Source organism: Perca flavescens, chromosome 1 (assembly GCF_004354835.1).
Source record: "Perca flavescens isolate YP-PL-M2 chromosome 1, PFLA_1.0, whole genome shotgun sequence".
NCBI lineage: Eukaryota > Metazoa > Chordata > Actinopteri > Perciformes > Percidae > Perca > Perca flavescens.
Genome location: NC_041331.1, coordinates 19,589,475 through 19,609,394, shown reverse-complemented (window position 1 = coordinate 19,609,394; position 19,920 = coordinate 19,589,475). Strand labels below are relative to the sequence as shown.

The 19,920-nt window shown below is 40.1% G+C and overlaps 1 protein-coding gene across 1 annotated transcript; it reads right to left on the bottom strand.

Annotated features, from left to right (window-relative positions):
• Positions 1-412: 412 nt before the first annotated feature.
• On the bottom strand, positions 413-15,837 carry nkpd1 (NTPase, KAP family P-loop domain containing 1). The gene is made up of 5 exons (XM_028582355.1): positions 15,718-15,837; positions 12,320-12,436; positions 7,764-8,092; positions 3,374-4,837; positions 413-2,374 (listed from the first exon to the last, which is right to left on the bottom strand). The coding sequence occupies exons 1-5, from the start codon at positions 15,755-15,757 to the stop codon at positions 2,087-2,089; spliced, it is 2,238 nt and encodes a 745-aa protein (XP_028438156.1). The 5' UTR covers positions 15,758-15,837; the 3' UTR covers positions 413-2,086.
• Positions 15,838-19,920: the final 4,083 nt, after the last annotated feature.

Sequence of the window (19,920 nt, the reverse complement as noted above, 5' to 3'; positions counted from 1 at the left end):
TTTGTCCAATTGGTCCCTAAATCCCAATGTTTTGAAACCTCGACAGAGTTGGAAGAACATGAGATCAGAGGGTGCTCCTGTGATTAGAAAGACTACAAAATCCTCATTTAAAGTCAACTTCAGCATGTACTGTATGCTTTCAGTACTGTGTGTACTGTAAATGCCTGGGGTTTGTTAGCCTGATATTTTTAGCCAAATTAATTTTTGCAACTTTCTGAGGGAATAGTTCAAAGGAATCCAGATGAAATGAACCTTTAGATGATTATTTAACATGAGCACACTTTGATGTAAAAAAAAAAATCATTAATGAGTCAGCACATTACTTGGGCTGTTTACAAACTGGAAAAAGTATTTTGAAAAAAAAAAAGTATTGCTACAAAACAAATAATATATCTGCTTGGATGGGCTTTTTTATTATGGGACACTTGGCGTATGCATTTCATTTGTCAGACTTTACATTTTGTTTTGTATGAAATAGAGAATTACAGTTTACTGCAGCACATATACAGTATTAATAAGTACTTATTTTCTTTTTAAGGATCAATAATTAGTCCCAAACAATGAATGTTAATTGATGAAATACCAAATATACCTTGTTAAAGTCAGGTTCTGAAATACATGTAATCCTACTATGTCTGCATCAAAGCAATTTCCACAACCTAAACGTTAATATTCTCTGACTTACTTAAAGAGTTATGGTACCAAACTTGCAAACTGGCATGCATTTATGGTGTATGGCATAGGCACACCACACACACCTCATTATAAACATTCATTGATTCCAGAATAAAGCCACAGTAAAAGTTACAGTACAAACAAAAAAACTCAAAATAAATCCAAAAACATAAAAAAGAAACCTACAATCAAGTTGCAATTTTTTATATGGAGCCTTCTGTTAACCCTAAGTGAACTAAAGGTTGATCAAACACCATATCTTAATGTGCATGTCACACTTTAGTGGGATAGTGTGGCAAGGGAAGACTGACAGATTGAAAATAGCGGCTTTTAACAGGTTAAGCTTATTATTTTCCAACAATAAGGTCATGTAATCTGTAATGATATATTTTAATATTACTGAAAATAATTTTAAAAGCAATGTTAAAACAATATTTGGTCTGTATTGTTCCACTGCTTTTTATCTTTCTGAACACATTAACACTGTAAAAACAACAACAGTGTGTCTCATAATAGGTCTTTTCACAGCAGACATTTTGACTTGTAGCAGGAAAAGCACAGGTGTTATTATTAGTGACATTAATAATGGCTCCGTTTTATTTTTATATTTTTTCTTCAAGTGTCATAGTTAAGCCATTACAGTGTGACAGTGAGCCAACATGCACAATACCAGGACCCTGAAACTGCGTAGGGCACCAAGTGCTGAGGGGGCACCAAAAAATGCCTCAGTCATAATAATTATAATGCCGATATTATTTCAGTATAGAAATATTAGGCACTTTTTAGGCATGTATATCACAAAACAGGCAGAACAAGAGATATATGTAATTTCTCAAGAAAGTATCGATGGTGCCCCCCCCACACACAAACACTCACACACACACACACTCAACTTACCAAGCTCCCCGTGGGTGCCCTTCCCTTACTCAGTGGTCTGTTGGATTGCGCCTGACGAAGTCAACTTTTTTGGAAATGGGGCATCTAGCCGTGGCACTGAGCTAAATGACATTCAGCCATCATAAATGTGCTTTTCCTAGTGTGACACTTCAAAATATCTACTGTGAAAAAGACCTTTTCATTATAGGAATATGTGATCCATGAAAAACACAAATGTGCAATCATGTCAACTGCGGTTGATTTATTGGACATCTATTGTGTGTAAAACTACAGCTATCGTTGTTGGGCTTGGCCCCTTTAAGCAAAATAACATGTATGTGGTAGGTATTTGACATAGTTACAGAAGATATTTTTCTTGTCAGAATCAAGAGCTCCTGCAGCTAAACAAAGTTAAAGTAATTCACACTTAAATAAACTCCCAAACTCTGTACTGTTACTGTAAAGATTGTTAATAAATGTTACAAATGCAGATCAGCATTTTAGGAATATCACATTTACTGGAAATGGAATGGATTTAGCTGTTAATTAGATTGGGATTAGAAATGTACTGAGTGGAAACATGGAGGGGACCTCCAGACAGCTTGTTCTGAGGATGAGAATGTGTCAGTGCCATGTTCTTGTATTGTGGTCGGAGATGTGACGGTAAACCCAGGAAGTGGAGTCTGAAAGTTGCCCATTCACCAAAGGTCATATCTAGCAGGTCTTTAAGATCATCTGCATCACCAAAGACCAGTGCCGCACCGTTGAGGTTATGGCTTTTCACCATATCAATGTACTTACGGGGGTATTCCATCCTCTCCAACTAGGAAAAATAAGAACATTTAAGCATTATAAACACAGAGACGTAATATAAATACCTTCCTAATCCTCCCTGAAATAACTGAATTGATCTAAACGTCCCATTTTTTTCTTTTTTGCACATGCAAAAGTCCAAACATAGTCTTGTTTTTCTACCATTGTGTGAGTTGAATAACATTCATTTCAATACTGCTTTGTAACAAAGGTACATTAAATTTACAATACTAAGGATTTAAATTAAAAAAAATTAAACCCTGTTTTTTGGATACTATTTATGTTCAGCAAAGCAAGCAAGCATTTTTCAGCAAAAGTCATTCAATGTATTTAAGTTCTATATATATATATATATATATATACATATATACCCTTCTATATAGTAATTTACATTGTTAGTGGCGGTGTCTGCAATTACCGGGCTTGATTAAAATGGACTATGCACAAGGGTTTCACAGAAATGATGCAGCATGTAATTCAGTGTTTCTATTTGTAATTGTATCACTTAATAACTTATTAATAACAGACTCACTGATCACTCAAACTCTAGATCTGCAGCTGTATTAGGTTACTGTTACTATAAACCAAACATTTTCTACTACTGCTGCTTCACATAAAAAAAAAAAAAAAACATTGAACTGGTGACACAGAGGGTAAGCAGTTACAGGAAATGCAATGTTTTTGTCACAAAGGTTAGCACTGACAGGGATCGTTCATTGAATGTCACAAGAACGAGCAGCCACTGTGAGCTGTAGCCAACTGGCTGCACACCTCCAACTCCTCGCGCCATGGGAAAATCAGATCGCGGTTGCTCATGTCACGATAGAAAAAGGCAAATTATTGACTATAACATCTTCATCAAAATAACATGAGTTGGTTGTTAAAAAACGGCTGTTGTATTTCTGATAAAGGAGCTGCTCAAGATGTTACACTGCCCTTGCTGATATCACCACAGCAAATCAACAAGGACTGAAATCTTAAAGATTATAACTTCAAAGAAGTTTCTTACCTCTTCACATACATCCTCTTTCTTCATATTGATGATAGTTGTGATTGGCAGAGGAGCTAGGTTCCTCATCCAACCAGAATCCTTCAGCCTGGATGTCCCTCTGATGTGAGCCAGCTCCTTCCTAATTGAATGATCCAGGTTCACCGTGGCCTCTTCAAATGTCTTCAAGTCCTTCACAGTGAATGGGAAATCTACCCTGAGGAATTTTTCAAACATCTCAGGATCTCCGTCCTGCTCGAGGAGGTCTTCAATCTGAGCACTCATCACATACAGCTCTGCCCTGGACTCGCTGAACACTGTCCACAAGGTCTTTGAATCGTCAGCGTTTGCCGAATTGTCACGATCAATATCTGCTCTTTGCTGAGCGTCTTCCACGCACTGGATGATCCAGCTTAGGCGGCAAGGCCACTGATTGGCCAAGACCACCCATGCTGCGATGTTTTCGGGTTGAGGAAGCTCTTTCTTTAAAGTCTTCATGATTATCACAGTCACCCGAATGGAGTTGATCGCCCTCCTCATAGACATGGCATCCTCAAACATGTATGAGTTTAGATTCCTTTCATTGCTGGTCAGGATGCTCCGGACCAACATTTCTACTTCATCCTCATTTACATCCAGGTCTGCTGTAGTTTTATCTATCAGTGGATGTGACTCTTTCGTTTCAGACGCAATCTCCAGTGAAAATAAATCTGAGGAAGATGTCTTTTCGAGGCCCCCAGCTCTACGTTTATTTCCGCTCATGCTTATGTCCTCAGGGTGTTTTGAATTACTGGTGAGGCTGTAAAATAAACTGCGCTTTGAATCATCGCACAGCGGTGGGACCGTGAAGGCCAGAGTCACGATGCGGTGCAACAGTGCGTACGCTCTGTCCTCTTTGCTAAAGCAGCCATCTGCATAGTTCACTTTCTCCACAAGAACATCTGGGTTGACGGCCAGAATGGAAATATATGGACATTCCTCATCCGAAAGCAGAATGTTGATGGCATCCAGAACTGCGACGATTTTTTTGGGGGAGCAACGGTCCAGATTGGTGATCTGCAGTACCACCCGGATCCTCCTCCTCTCAAACACCTCCATAAACTGGATGAATCGAGACAGAAACCACATTTCCTTCCTCACTTCGTTCATGAAGCCCAGATGGCTGCTGACCCGCTCATTGTCCATCCCCTTCTTTATGTTCTTCTCCTGGTTGAAGATAAGGTTCTTAATAATCAGAAAGACAAACCTCAATGCGCTTGCTGTAGGGACTCCAAAGGCAGCGATGGCCAGGCCCTCCAGCACATTCACCTGGCTGTTTGTTCCATTCACCGCCCCGTCTGGTTTCACCTCAGGTTTGGGAAGGCCAAAAGTCAACAGGAATACCAGGATGATAATTGGTAACACAAGAATGAACAGGACGAGAAACCACAGAGGGCAGCAGCAAACTTTTTTGGACCTCCAATGGTTGGGACCATTCTCCACTGTCTGAATTAAAAAACAAACAAAAACAAAAACACAGCAAATGGGAAGCAGTTCAGAAGGGTTAGGCAGGTTAGGGCTGGGCGATATGGAGAAAATCAAATATGATATACAATATTTTTGACCAAATACCTCGATATCGATACCGCAACAATATTGTCGTGTTGACTATTGGTGCTTTCACAAAATATTTACACAATGAGATCTTTGATAAATAATCATCAGTAATGTGGATATAATGACTAAGTGGGTAAAGGCAAATAATAGAACAGTTACAACAGTCTGGTAAGTTCAGAAAATGACATCCTTTTAAAACCAGGAAAAGACAACACATATGCCATATCACAATATTACGATATCCAAAATCTAAGACGATATCTAGTCTCATATCCCGATTTCGATATAATATTGATATATTGCCCAGCTCTAGGTTAGATGCCAATGTTTCCTAGAGATTGCATTGTTGTTGGTTGGTTTGTTGGTTGGTTTGTTGGTTGGTCCTCCATTTTGGTTAAGACTGAAATATCAATAAAAGCCTTAAGATAGATTGCCATGACATGCATTTATGGTGCCCAGACTATGAATCCTAATACCTTTGGTGATCCCCTGACTTTTCATCCAGCGCCATCATCAGGTCAAAATTTCACTTTTTACAATACATATCTTCAGGGGTGAAAATAACAAATTACATTTACTCTTATAACTGTAAGAAAGTCTTTTTTTGTGTACGCTAATGGTATTTATATTTAATTAAAACAATGTTTTTACTTTTACTTAAGTATTTTGTTATTAGTATGTATTTCAAGTTGCATCCTACAGAGTAAAAACAAAAGTCACATACCACAGTCCAGATAAACCATGTGAGAATGGAAAGTTAGCATTGATGTACATCCACACATAGGTTAAAAAAGAAAAGAAAAAAGGTTGCTTCTACCTTAATGAATTCCTGGTTTAATGCACCACCCGGCTAACACGCTAAGTGACCCAAATCAAACACACCCACAATTTGGCGTGAGCAGGTGCATGCTGGGTGTGGCTAACGCTAAATGATGAAATGCACATGGTGCATCCATAGGGTGCATCCTCCAGCGTGACTTCACGTTAACTGAGGAACTTTTACCTTTAGTGAGGTATGTGAGGCCTTTCTGCTGTTTTAACAATAATCTCTGTCACAGCAACTACCAGAGCATCATATTTAGCTAAACCTTTTGAAAACAGACAAAGGCTGAGTGGACTGGTTATAGTGGGACCGAGAGGCTGAGTGGACTGGTTATAGTGGGACCGAGCGGCTGAGTGGACTGGTTATAGTGGGACCGAGAGGCTGAGTGGACTGGTTATAGTGGGACCGAGAGGCTGAGTGGACTGGTTATAGTGGGACCGAGCGGCTGAGTGGACTGGTTATAGTGGGACCGAGAGGCTGAGTGGACTGGTTATAGTGGGACCGAGCGGCTGAGTGGACTGGTTATAGTGGGACCGAGAGGCTGAGTGGACTGGTTATAGTGGGACCGAGAGGCTGAGTGGACTGGTTATAGTGGGACCGAGAGGCTGAGTGGACTGGTTATAGTGGGACCGAGAGGCTGAGTGGACTGGTTATAGTGGGACCGAGAGGCTGAGTGGACTGGATGTATTACGCTTTGAGAATGGATGAGCAGAGAAGTTGAACCTGCAGCAGATTGTGGAGGACTTCGCTGTGCTCAAGACTCACGTTCAGACAGGTGAGCCAAACACTCTTCCTCCAGAGGAAGATTTCAACGTAGCGTTGTGTGCATGTGTTGTGCGAAAACTGTGCAGCTCCCCTTTTGCTTTAACACATATGTCTGTGGCTGCAGCTGCTGTGGAGTTGTTATTGTTTATGCATGTCATGTTTGCCTTGGCGTTGTTTTGTGCTGAGTATACGTGCAGTTTAGTGTCCCAAATTCCCCATACAATGTCCTTAATTAATTATGAATTTGCTAATAACCACTTGTGCTACCCTAACCCTACCCCCACCCCTAACCTTAACCTGTCTCAAATAAGACCCTTATCATTTGGGACACTCAGTGTGAGGGTATTTCATTTGTTGCTTTTTAATATTTATTGTTGCATCCGCTGAGGTGTACATAGCTCTTTTTATGTCTTTGTTGTCGGTCATGTTTGTGTAATTGTCATAAGTTTTGTCCTCTTTTCCGGTTGTATAGCTACTGGTTAATAATCAGCTCTGTGTGCACACTGCACAGGCTGCAAAGTGCTATATAGGCCTGTTATTGGTTTGGACAGAGGGGCTCTGTGGTAGGATGTGTGTATGTTGACATGTTAATGCACCTTTTTGTAGCCTAAATGTGTTTTTTAATTTAATAGGTCTTATATCCTCTCACATCATCATAATATGCATTTTTGCTTTCATTAACCCCCCACCCTTTAAAAATATATTGCAGTAACCTTTACTCAGTCCATTTTAACTGAACTACTTTTTACTTATCTAAGTACATTTGTACACAAATAATTTTACTTAAGCTTGTGTAAAATGTCTTTAAAGTAACAGTACTTTTACATGAGTAAAATATTCTAGTACCGTTTCCATCTCTGCAGATATTCTAATATATCTTCTCTGCTGAGGTTTTGAGGTATCAGCCATTGGGACTTGAGCTGCCATTCCACTTCAACGCATGACAATAACAGGGACCTTACTGTCATCAATTTTCAATGGGAATAATTATCTACCATATTTAAAAAAAAAAACAGGGTCTAGATACAGTATTTAGATTTATTTCCACGTGCTAAACTAAGATGGTGAGCATGGTGAACCTGTGACACCGTAGCATGTATATAATGTCATTGTACGCATGTTGGCATGCATTTAGCTCAAAGCACAGCTGCACCCGAGTACAGACACAGAGTCGCTAGCATGGCTGTAGATTTAGCTTATTAACTGAGAAAAGTTACATTTACGAACCTTGTTCTTGACTTCGTCTTCTTCATTATGTTGAGCCACACGGTAGAGTACAATCTTTAATTTCCCAAAGTTCACCTGCATGGCATGAAACAGCCGTATGGCTAGCCCGGCCCAAAGCAGGTCACTGCCTGCAAAATGCCAGGCACTAAAATGTACGTGAATGAACCTGATGTTATGGTGCTGCTGGTTCTCCTCTGTCCAAATGGGCCTGTAGAAGAGCATTCGGCCAATGAGTGCTAGAAAGCCACTAAATGAAGGCGTAACTGAGCGAGGCTTGTGTCTTCCCTTATATTCCTTCCCAATCCTCAAAGCTTCCCGCTTCATGTTCACTGGAGAGACACAAAACATTGATGTTATTTACATTTAGATTTAGGATTAATGATATAGCTGGGTGGGGTACATGTAAGTATAAACCAAGTAATATACATCAAGGCAGAGAGACACAGTGTTTCCTCTAGAATTTTTTTCAGCTGTGGCTGGGGGGGGGGGTGGTTAATTGGACGTCAGTGTACGGGCTTATCTGCTGCCGACAGTTACCTTGAAACCATCCAGCAAATAGACGGTACCGTAGGGTGATTTAACGTCAATGCTCATTTTACACACAGTTTAGCAACAAAACAAAACGCTGAGTGAACATTCCTAGCTACGTTTGTCATGTTGGTTTTGAGCGGTATGCACCCCCACTAACCTGGAAAACAGTTTTAAAACCGTAACGTTAATACTATTTTCCAATAAACTGTAGCTGTCAAATTTCACGGTGGTGCATGGTGTACATAGCGGAAACCCTGTTGTGCGTCTGCCCTATTTCTGATACCGTGGCGCTGGAAATTTTACCGTGGCGCACCGCCACTATGCTATCAACATAGAGGAAACACTGGAGACATCAAGACAGCTAAAACAACATGTTGGGTAATGGCTTGGACGTAAAGAAGATTATACATATATGCCTGTTTATTTAACTGTTATGTACAAAAAGCACAATTTGTCTGTGAACAGTGGATTTATTTATTTATTTATTTTAAATCCGTCTTGCAACATGTCAAAGCTACAACTATGCTGCAGGACCTTCTGGGTAACACGGACTCCACGAGAGTCACACATGCTCCATTCAGTCTGTTTAATGTCACTTGTCTATAAAATGGAAACCTGTGTTTTCATGTTTGAGTTTTCACATATTTCCTGTGCAAGGTGACTATGTCCACTATTCAAAAATGTGTTTCTTATCTTTAAAGATCAAAGTAGCACTTGTTCAGCCGTCATTCTTGAGGCGAAAATATGCTTATCATTTAGCAGAAATTGGTGTAAATTGTAATTTGATTTGCTCACATTTGCTCTGTTACAGTCGATACTGAGGGGGATTGTTTGGCCACAGTATTATGCGAAAGGTAACCACTTGTAATTACCATATTTATTATACATCCTATATGACATAAATGTGTTTGGGGGGGGGGATATAAAAGTTGTGTGATGTGAGCACACATTGAGCTGGGATATACAGAGCATTCACAAAGTATTCAGACCCCTTCACTTTTTGTTTTGTTGCAGCCTTATGCAAAATGTGTTTTTCATTACACCCCATTAACAATGTACTGAATGTCCCATAATGAAAAAGTAAAAACAGGATTTTAACAAAGAAAAAAACAAATGTTGACATAAGTATTCACACCCTTTGCTGTGACACTTGAAATTTAGCTCAGGTGCCTCCCGTTTTTCTTTATCATCTTTGAGTTATATTTATACACCTTGAGTCCACCTGTGGTAAATTCAAATGATTAGACAAATATTGGAAAGGCGCCCACGGTTCTCACAGCTGCATATCAGAATAAAAACCAAGCCAAAAGGTCGAAGGAGCTGCCTGCAGAGCTCAGAGGTAGGATTATGTCACGTCGCACAGATCTGGGGAAGGCTACAAAAAAAGTCTGCATTAAAGGTTTCCAAGAGCACAGTGGCCTCCATCATTCGTAAATGGAAGAAGTTTTAAACAACCAGGTCTGGTCAATGTCAGAAATGTCCACTTTTCAATCAGTCATTTGTGAAGAAATCATTAAAGCATGAGCCAGCTCTAAGCTGGTGCACAGCTCATTCATATGCCAATAAGTAGCAGCGTCTAAGTCAGTGCAATAATTCAACATTACGTTTTCTACGTTGTAATGGTATTGTGCTGCCATACGGTGTCTGTTTGGATGCATATCATTTGAAGTTTTTATGTTTGGTGCCAACATGTGCCTTTTCAAGACCTTATAACATCCTATAGTTCCTACCCACAGACTGCAGACACTGTCACCGGTCAGTGGCGATTCTAGGGTCTGTTGTGGTCCCATGCAAGAATTCCTAGGGGGCCGCTAGAGTTTGTCACCATTATGTTCTAAACTCTACAAATGCTGCTTACGGGCCTTGGCTACGGCAAATACTGCCACTATGTCCTCCAGATTTAAAGACCTTCGCACATTTCACTCTTTTGAAATGAGTCCTGAAAGTCTCTCCTTGGACAGGAGCTAGATGGACCTACACTCCACTTCCACTAGCTAGGTTTCAGTATTTCCCAGTAATTTTTACTTTTTCCAGTTTAGTTTCTGAAATGCAAACCTACAGTAATGTAGGTGGCGGTAAACGTGGTTTGTGATCCGCTAATTAACACGCAGAAGAAGTAGTTCCCACATCGATCTTTTCCCCCGCAGAGAAGATGGCTGCAGTCCATCCGGAGTTTAATGGTTAGTATTATGAAGTATTATGGGTTTTTACTGCATAGAGAAAGTTTTGGCGCCCCTTAAGGAGGTTTTAGCCAGTGCATTTAGTGAGTGCATTTCTATCCAACAAGCTAGGTAACGTTACACTATATTACACTAACATAGCAAACTTCTTTGTCATGACTAATTCATGAATTACTCCGCATCATTTCTATATGAGAAAAGAAAAACTTAATCTGATGTTTAATGTGAATAAGACCGCTTTGAACCGTCTACATGCTACATTCCGGTCACTACCGATGTGACTGTCACCGTGAGTGTAGCGCAGATCCTAAAGCATGCAGTGGACCAAACCACTCTGAGGCAAGGGAGGGGGGACTCAAAATGTTTCTAAACTTAAAAAGCACTTTTTGGGGTTTGTATTGTTTTACTGCTTACACTGATATTTAAGTGTACATCATTATGTTATTTACAATACTCAGCATTGTTTTAATGATATTTCTAGGGGGGGACAACCCTTAGATGGGGGGGGGGGGTCGTGACCCCCCCCCAACCCCCCTGGGATTTACGCCCTTGCCTCCGATGACGCTAAATGACGATTTTTGCGTCATCTGAGGCTTTTTTCCAGACCCAAAATACTGAAAAATCTAGTCTCAGGGGGACATGAGGGAGGGAAGGCACGGTTATTCGAAAATACTACCGGGTTTCTACTGATACAAAGCTTAATGCTAATCGGTGAAGTATCCCTTTTAACTTACTCGCTAATAACTAATGTTATTAGTAATGTAAGATGCCTAACGTTAGCTAGTAAGGATATAACATTAGCATATGTTATCAGCTGCGTTTTCGAGGTTACCATGCTGTAACCTTAACATTTCTTGCTAGTCAATATCGACTTATGTGTAAGAGACGCAAAACAATACCCACTAGGGTAATTGGGTAAGTTGCAAACATTTTGTTTTCAGTTTTGTTCATGTTCAAGTGTTCAACAAGTTAACAACATATACAGTAACATTTAAGTTTCTTTTTTTTGTCTGGCATGCAGAAGGTCACCAAGAGGTGAACAGCATCTGGCTGTTACACAGAATTACAACTTGTGGTATCTTTTGTTTTGTCAAAGAGCAAATTTAGGTTTTATTTGTTGAAAGATTACATTGTGTGCTGTAACTGCCCCTGCACCCTTATAGCCTTGAGGATGGGACTGTGGGCAGATGTCTATTAAGCTGTTATACAAAGTCCCCCCCCAAACAAATTGCAGTACAATTAATGTAAGAATTCGGCACATCTTTCTGCGCGCGGACCCCCCACCCCAGGGTCAGCTACCACTGCGAATATAATCTAATTCTGTGGGAAATACTGGGTTTAATAACAAAAAATTTGAAAGAATAAATGCCATTAGTCTAACGTTAATGCTAGCTAAAGTTATTTAAATGTCTCCCCCATTGTTAAGGGTAAATTCAGACAGTTACTGTTACACAACTTCATTTTCATGATCTGCTCTACTTACTGCTTGCATTCTTTTCTTCTCATCCTTATATTTTCTCTTTTTTTCCCTTTGACTTTCAAATGAAAAAAAATTCTATCATGCTTCGACGGGAATGACATGGGGCCCCTTCAGATGTCATTGCAAAAAGTAATTTGTTTGTTTGATGAGGGGGGTTGCGTTCACTGAAGTGGCCACATTTTGGGACATTGCTTTGGAGTAAAGTTTGTCAGCCCTCGGGGGCCCCCTAACGGCCTGGGGCCCCAAGCAGTTGCCTGGCTTGCCTGTTGAGAAGCTGCTGCCACTGGTCTTTAAGTGGTTCATAAAGCAACAGTCATCCAGCAGACAAAAGAGACGACATGCTGGGGGACAGAGTGTTTAAATACCTTCCATTTGTCCGAGGATCATGTTAATCCGATCCTGACACGAAGAGTAGAGTCCTACAGTTGCAGGTGATGAAACTTTTGTCAGGGTCTTGGACAGCGCATATGCATAAATATCATCTAAAAGGAGATTTAGGATGAAACAAAACAGCATGGATAACACATTTTACATTTCATTTTGTATTCAAATTAACTTACAGTAGCTTATACTCTTATGCACAACTGTGAGCAAAAACATTACAAGCAACCTAAAGTTAAAGGATGAATTGACACACCTATTGCTCACATTTGAACTGAGAAAACTGGCTCAAAGTACTAACCATTAGCGAAAATGTTCTTAATTAAAGAAAAACTTATTTTGGCTCAAAAATGCTGAATTACACTGAAACGGCAGTATAGGTACATGACACTTGTTTGTATAGGCATTAATAAGGTGAGCTTTTAGGAAAACATTCACACTGTATATAAAACCATACTTATTTTTTCATATGTATATAGTGTCTCAACTGTGCACCTTACCCCCCACTTATTTTATTCCATGTTATATTTTTTACACATATGTAGGCACTGGAAAAGGAGTTGCTTTTAATCTCATTGTACATGTGTATTGTGACAATAAAAGGCATTCATTCAGCTTAGACTGTCAGTGTCTATGAGCATTTACATTTTCAGAGAAAAAATTGGAAGTAAAAATGGATCTCTTTAACAGGATTGGAGAAGCCATTTTTATTGAATATTCTATTGTACACTATAGTGTATAGGCAATAATGTAGGTTACTTTAAACTAGTGCTGTCGAACGATTAAAATATTTAGTTGCGATTAATCGCATTAGTCATAGTTAACTCGCAATTGATTTCAATTAATCGCAAATTTTTATCTATTCTAAATGTCCCTTGATTTCTTTTTGTCCCATTTCTGTTTTCTCATTTTAATGCTCTTATCAACATGGAAAACTTGATCGGCTTGCTTTGTGCAAATGTTTTTTTTTATTGAAAACAACATTGGAATATACTGTAGTGTTCAATTTCACACTAACATTCTCACTTGCAGTAGCCACCCATTTAGTTATGGCTGCTAAGCTAAGTTTGTTCTTAGTTGTGGTATCCATGTGCTTCTGTCTGAAGTCATCCATTGTCGCCTGGCTTTGACGAGGGGGGGCAGAATTCGCATCAGCTGTGTGCTTGCCATCAAGTGGTATTTCACACTGGTCGTGCTGCGATGATAACTCAGTTCACAACGACAAAAATCACTTTGGTCTTGTCAATGGAACCATTTGGCAACTTTTAAAAAGTAAACTTTCCATTCAGAATCTTATGGGCATCCATTTCGGCGTTTCACGCTCCCCATCCACTCAAAAACGTAACGTTAGCCTACTACTCTTTGGCCGGCTCGCAACACCAAACAAGTGTGTGCTGTGTGCCTGTTGTTTTGTTTCCGGTCTAGCTAAATCCGTTGTGGTGTTGTAGTTTTTCTAACGTTACTAGTTGTTGCAACAGCATGTGAAAAAAAAACTACAAAGTTTCTAGGCCAAAAAGAACGTTAATCTTGCAATAAAAAAATTGAGACCGTTAGAATGGGTTTGCGTTAACGCCGTTAATAAAGCATTTAACTGACAGCACTACCTTAAACTGTAAACTTGGTACATATGTAGGCCTATAACTTTACACCCTTTTTTTTAATTAGAATTTAGCTAGATTAAGACCCACTGGCAACGTGTTTTGTGTGGTGTCTATAAGCGTCAAAACAGTAACAATAAATTAACTCACGTTAAACCACAATGGATAAACATAAGCACTTCAAAAGAAACAAATACATCCTCCATGCTGTGTGCTCTATGCTGATTGATACATGACAAATAATCAGTCCGTCCAGGATTTGGCGGCCTTTTTTTGAGGTTGTTGTGGCCCAAAATGCCAGATTTTGCAGGAGCTTTTGTAAAAAATTGCGATAAAAGTTGCGATGTCATAATTTCATGTAATTTTCATGTAATGTAATTTTAATATCCTGGCCTGGGACACACATTCAGTTTGATAAAGTACTTATTGTACTTTAACTTATCATTGCACTTACAATAACGAGCGTAGCTGTCCTTAATTAGGTCATTGTGTACGTCTCTTCTCCAGTTTTTCCTGCATCCACCGTGGTGTGTGTGTGTGTGTGTGTGTGTGTGTGTGTGTGTGTGTGTGTGTGTGTGTGTGTGTGTGTGTGTGTGTGTGTGTGTGTGTGTGTGTCAGTTGCGGGGGGAACTGAGCAGCAGCCCCGCCTGCCGCAGAGAGCCGACAGGATAGAGAGGTGAAGTCCCTCCCCTTCTAGTGACCTTTTACATGTGTTCCACAACACATGTAACTTTATCTGACCTGATGTGTTTTATCCAGTGAAGTGTTTTCAGCAGATAAGCAAAAGAACAAGCGAGATCCTCTGCTCATTTCAGTAACGTTACATCCCCGGTACGACACACACAGACATCGTAGCTTCAGCGAGACGTCATCTCCATGCGACTTTGAAGTGTGTTGTCTTTCTAATTACATATTTTCAGTCTTCTACTTCAACAGTTTAACAATAAAATGAGACTTTCTTGACTTGTGAAATTATCTATTAAACATCATATGTGTAATTTATGGGTCAACTCAAATGGGATCAAAAAATAATTTGTCTTTCCCCATTCACTACCATTCATATTTTGTCAGTTAAGGTCCCATGGCGGTCCCCCGGGAGGGGAGGGACTTCTATTGGTACAGCAGCAGCTTTCAGCGACTTCAGAATGAAAAAAACGTTACAGCGTACATTGATGAAATGTATACAGGTTGGCAGGACGATCTGAAATGTTTTGTGGGTAAAATGCGAGGTGTTTGAGTCACACACGTCTCATCTTCATATCAGAAACAAGGAAATGAATTTGGCAAAGTACGTGTGTTACGTCAACCCGTTCTCACTCCCGCTTGGTCAGTGGGTCTCAGAGTCACATACTGATGCAAAGTCTGGCACGTGGGACTGCTGTGAGTGGTTGAAGTCGCGGGAAACTCTGGTTATTGGTCAAATTTGCGGTAAAGTTGCGGTGATTGGTCAAAATTGCGGGTCGCACCGAATTCACGGTGATTGGTTGAATTTGCGTGAATTTTTGCGATTGTGAAATCCTGGAGGGACTGAACAATAAAGAATAACAGTCTTAGAGTTTAAAGCTGAAATACAAACCAACCATAACTGTTGGCTAAACGATCTAGTACATTATGATAAAGAACAGCATGAGGGAAAATGGAACCCTGCATTAAAATAATAATAATAATCATCAACACAAGTAATATTTATTAATTCAGACTGGCAAAGGAAAGTGAAAATGGAGCCCTTCTGAGCAGGAGAGAAGACTGTGCCACATACGTATCATTACCTGCAGATAACTCACCTTTTTTTGGCTTATACATGATGACTCTGTGGTGCGACATTTAACTTTCACAGAAAATCCCTTTGACCTTCGAAGAATGAGAAACCGCAGGGAAGTCGGCGCAGGCAGTCGAGGTGTGGCTGTCTGTGTGTCTGTGTGTTTGCTTTCTGTTTTGCTACAGCAGACTGTAGTACTTTCAGTCCCCAGTGAGGGGAGCTCCAATGCAAAAACCCACTGCTACAGACACTCCCACTGTTGATTCAGTACACTCAGTTTAACCTGTGGATTTGGTGTGAAAGACTTGTTTGTTAATGTAATAAACGCTTCTACAGCTAAATGGAAAGCTGCACATGTGGAATGAATGTCCTTCAGAGTGCTTACATGGCAAAAACAGAATTTCACAACCCAACGTTTCTTTTTCTTTTACGGAGGGTTGATTGACAGGCATTTAAGTGAATTGTTTTAAGATGATATCCTGACATTCTTCGTGAGAATGCGTTGACTATGCACTCCCAGAGTGCAGGCTGTTCTTTTTTATGTGCACGAAATGTCAACAGTTATGCTGTGTCAATGATTACCTTGAATTACCTAGACCCTTTCACTACTGGCAACATTTTCTTTTTGTGTTCTTGCCTGCACATGCTTAATGGACTCACAGACAGACAAATAAGAAAACTGAGTTAGAGACAGACTTTTAGTTTTGAGAAAGTTTAACTTTGATGGTAGCCTACAACCTTTTGATCAGCTTGCACAAAAGAATACTAAATCAGCATGAAGCTGTAATTATGCTCTTAGAACCCATAAGATAATGACTGATGTAGAAATGTGTTACTGATAAAACTTACCTAGTTTAGTTCCAAAAGTCAGTCCTGATCTTTATTATAACTTATCTTTGAATCGCTACTTTTAACGTATCCAAAAACAGAGAGGACCATTCAGCTAGGGTGTGGTGAACCTTCTGCCCTCAAGACTTTAGTGCCATAAAACGTTACAACACTGATACGAGAGGGATAAAAAGGCACCTGATAACCAGATGCTATGTCTGTAGGAAGGACCTTTTCCAGGAAGTGAGGTCACATGCAAGTGAAATTATTTCTTGAGAGATGGAGCTGTACATTCCTTCCATTCTCCTTTTCCAATCTGTTACACCATACTACTAGACTGGGTAAACCCAGCCCGATCTGCCAGCGATTTGATTTCGCCCTGCAGCTCAGGCTGGAAACCTGTAAGTTAATCTATCCTGCTTCCGTTACAATTTTGTGGGGACCAATCACAAACTGGCTTATCCACCTGGCGCGCTATTGACGATAGAGAAGCGACCAAGCTTCTTTTTTACATTCAACATAGTGGCCACCGAAGCGCAGCAACCGTTGATGCTGCTGTCGCTGCTACGTCACCCGGATCGTCGGTCTGATTGGTTGAAGGACTATCCAATTGCATACAGAGTCATTTGAACTATGCCCATTGATCACGCCTCTTGTGCAGTAGAAAATACAGAGCAGACTCCCCAGAATAATGTTGAATCTTAAAAGATTGAGCTTGGTCTGGTGATAGCCAGACTACCATACTACTCCTGCTGCTCCCAATTGTCTCTCTATTCATAGAATCTGAGTGAAGTGGGTAGTTCCTGAAAGCATTACGAGCTAGAAAAATCCCCATTCTTGCAATAGCTGCTGGCATTCACTGTCCAACTTTTTCGGTCCGTGGAAAAATTTAACAAATGAGTGATTTTAATACTGGAGCCTTGGGTCTGCATGATGTGTTTCATGAACTGAATTCCTAGTTTCCTCCAGGTTGGGAATGGCTGGATTGCTCTTCCTGGCCTGAAATGACATGCCTCGCAGTTTAAGATGCCAAAGCAGCAGCACCAAAGCTTTTTTGCCCAGAGCAGGATTTGTTATGACATAACTGGTTAGTCAAGCTTTGACAAACAAGCTAGAAGCCTAATATTCCTTGGCATATTACTTTTGTGTTTTTTTTGTGCATTAGCCTTTCTTTACCATCTGGTGTCGGAGTGTACCTTCACAAGCTACTACAAATTAACTAGCCTATGATGTCAAGGTGTCTATTTTTCATACATTCATTCCGAAAGTTACATGCATTTACACAGGTAATTTTTCATGTGAATCATAAAAAATACATCTAAAAAAATGTGTACACTAACAAAGTTCTGGGTGTACAGTTACCTACAGGAACATAATTATTAGCTATAGAGGCAGGCAGATTTTAAATACTTTATTTTCTAATTCGATTCAGGTGAGATTAAACCTTAATGTTTCAGGAAGGGAACCTTATTTTGTGACATATTTGTTGAGCTTGGCTTAGAATACAAAATTCAGTTTGCAGTGTAATATTATATGTAAAAAGGTGTGTTCTTGTCCAAGTGTTTCGCAACTGCAACAGTATCTTTGGTGTCATACAGTAAGTCAACATGGGCTGGGCACTTGTATGTGCATGACTCAATGAATACTGTGTGCAAACATACACACACCACAAGCACATTGGTGTCAGTACTGTAGTGTATACAACCTCACACACATCAGAGAGCAAAATACTTCATTTTTAGGCTATATTGCCAAAATGAAGTTAATTGGTGTATGTCGAATTTAAGATTTAAAGACCTGAGGCCTTAGGGTGACAAATTCTGCCTGTACTTCGAGTACCTAATTGTTCAACTACTTTAATTAACTTGATTGTCCTAGAGAGAGTGAGGGTGTGTGTGCATATGTGTATGTGAGAGAAAGAGGTTCTCAGTTATTGCTTGGCCAGAAGTCTTTTGCAAACCAATACTGAATTAATTGGATTGTATCCCCCCTTCTATGAACCCTCACCACACCTTGCCCTTTCACCACATAAACCTTGCAGTAAAGTTAATGAATTCACCTTCATGATTAATCCAAGATAGGTATCTGGCAGATAAATTGTATTTCAGAATTGGGCAGACTTGGACTGATTTTTTTTCTTTTTTTTGTTAAAGTCGAGGGGAAATTAAACTAATATTGTAAAATGTTAGGTTCAGGGGATGGCAATAGTTTTCTGTCAGGAGTTGGTTGAAAATCTGAGCACTTAGGATCATTTCTATCACCTGAGCAAGTCAAATAATGTGATCTATATGTATTTTAAAAAACAATATTGTGTTGTAATCTAACACACCAACAGAGGGCGGTAAAGCATTGTGCATAAAATCAGGACAACGCCATTTGATCAGCTGCCCTTAATCACACTCTGCTCTATTTGGTATGTAGGAACAGACCCGACAGTGAAGGAGGCATTTACTGAAAATAGGGAGCGGTCAAGAGCTTAAGATGTGCTAGAACTTCTCTTGGAAGGGCCGATGATCATTTAATGTAAATCAGTAACTGCAGAGCACACGCACACACTCAGTAATATCTATCTGCTTTTATTCCTTATCCATTGTTCCTAAGGGCAGACAAGACACCCGCTTGCCTGGCCTAATTGGCCTCAAGACCTCTTGTTGGTGTGATCTATTGATCCGTCTCACTACAGATGCTGCTAAGTCACAGGGAGAGAGTCAGAGTGACAGAGAAATAGCCAGATATACTGAAAGTAAGCACTGCCAAATCTGGGCATGATGTCTTAAGTTTTGCTGCTCCCTCAGCAGAGCTGTGGAGCAAGCAAAGATGATGACCCTGAGGAGCAGGGGTCTAGATCCTTGCCACAAGCTGATTCACACCCACTGCTTGTCCTTTATTGTTACCAAGGGGATGATGGCACCAACAAATGGAGGTTTCTGAATGCTGTGACCCCCATAGATCTATAGACAGCGTCTGCTTTAACAATCCCACCAGAGACAGCGAGATGAAAACTCCTCCACGCTCGCAAGATCCACTTTTTGTTTGATTCCTCTGCGGCAAATATTAGAAAAAAAAAAAAAAGGCAGCTGAGATTGCCATTGAAGATCCCTTCTGGGGCAGAGGTGAGCAAAGTGGTATGCATGCTGATCTTGTATCTATCAGCACAAACATCCTGTACATGATTATTTTTTGCCTGCACCTTCAACCTCCTTTCCATTCACATTCAGATCCAGATCACATCATCTCATTCTCATCCATTTCCATTCTGACTTGTCCTCATCCTCTCCCATCTCAAGCAGTACTCAGCCATTTCAATGTAAATAGTGGCTTTGCTTATCTGCCTCTTAATCCTCCTCTCTCATTCTGTACAGCTTTCACCCAAATCCCAGAAAAACTCAGAAACACACGT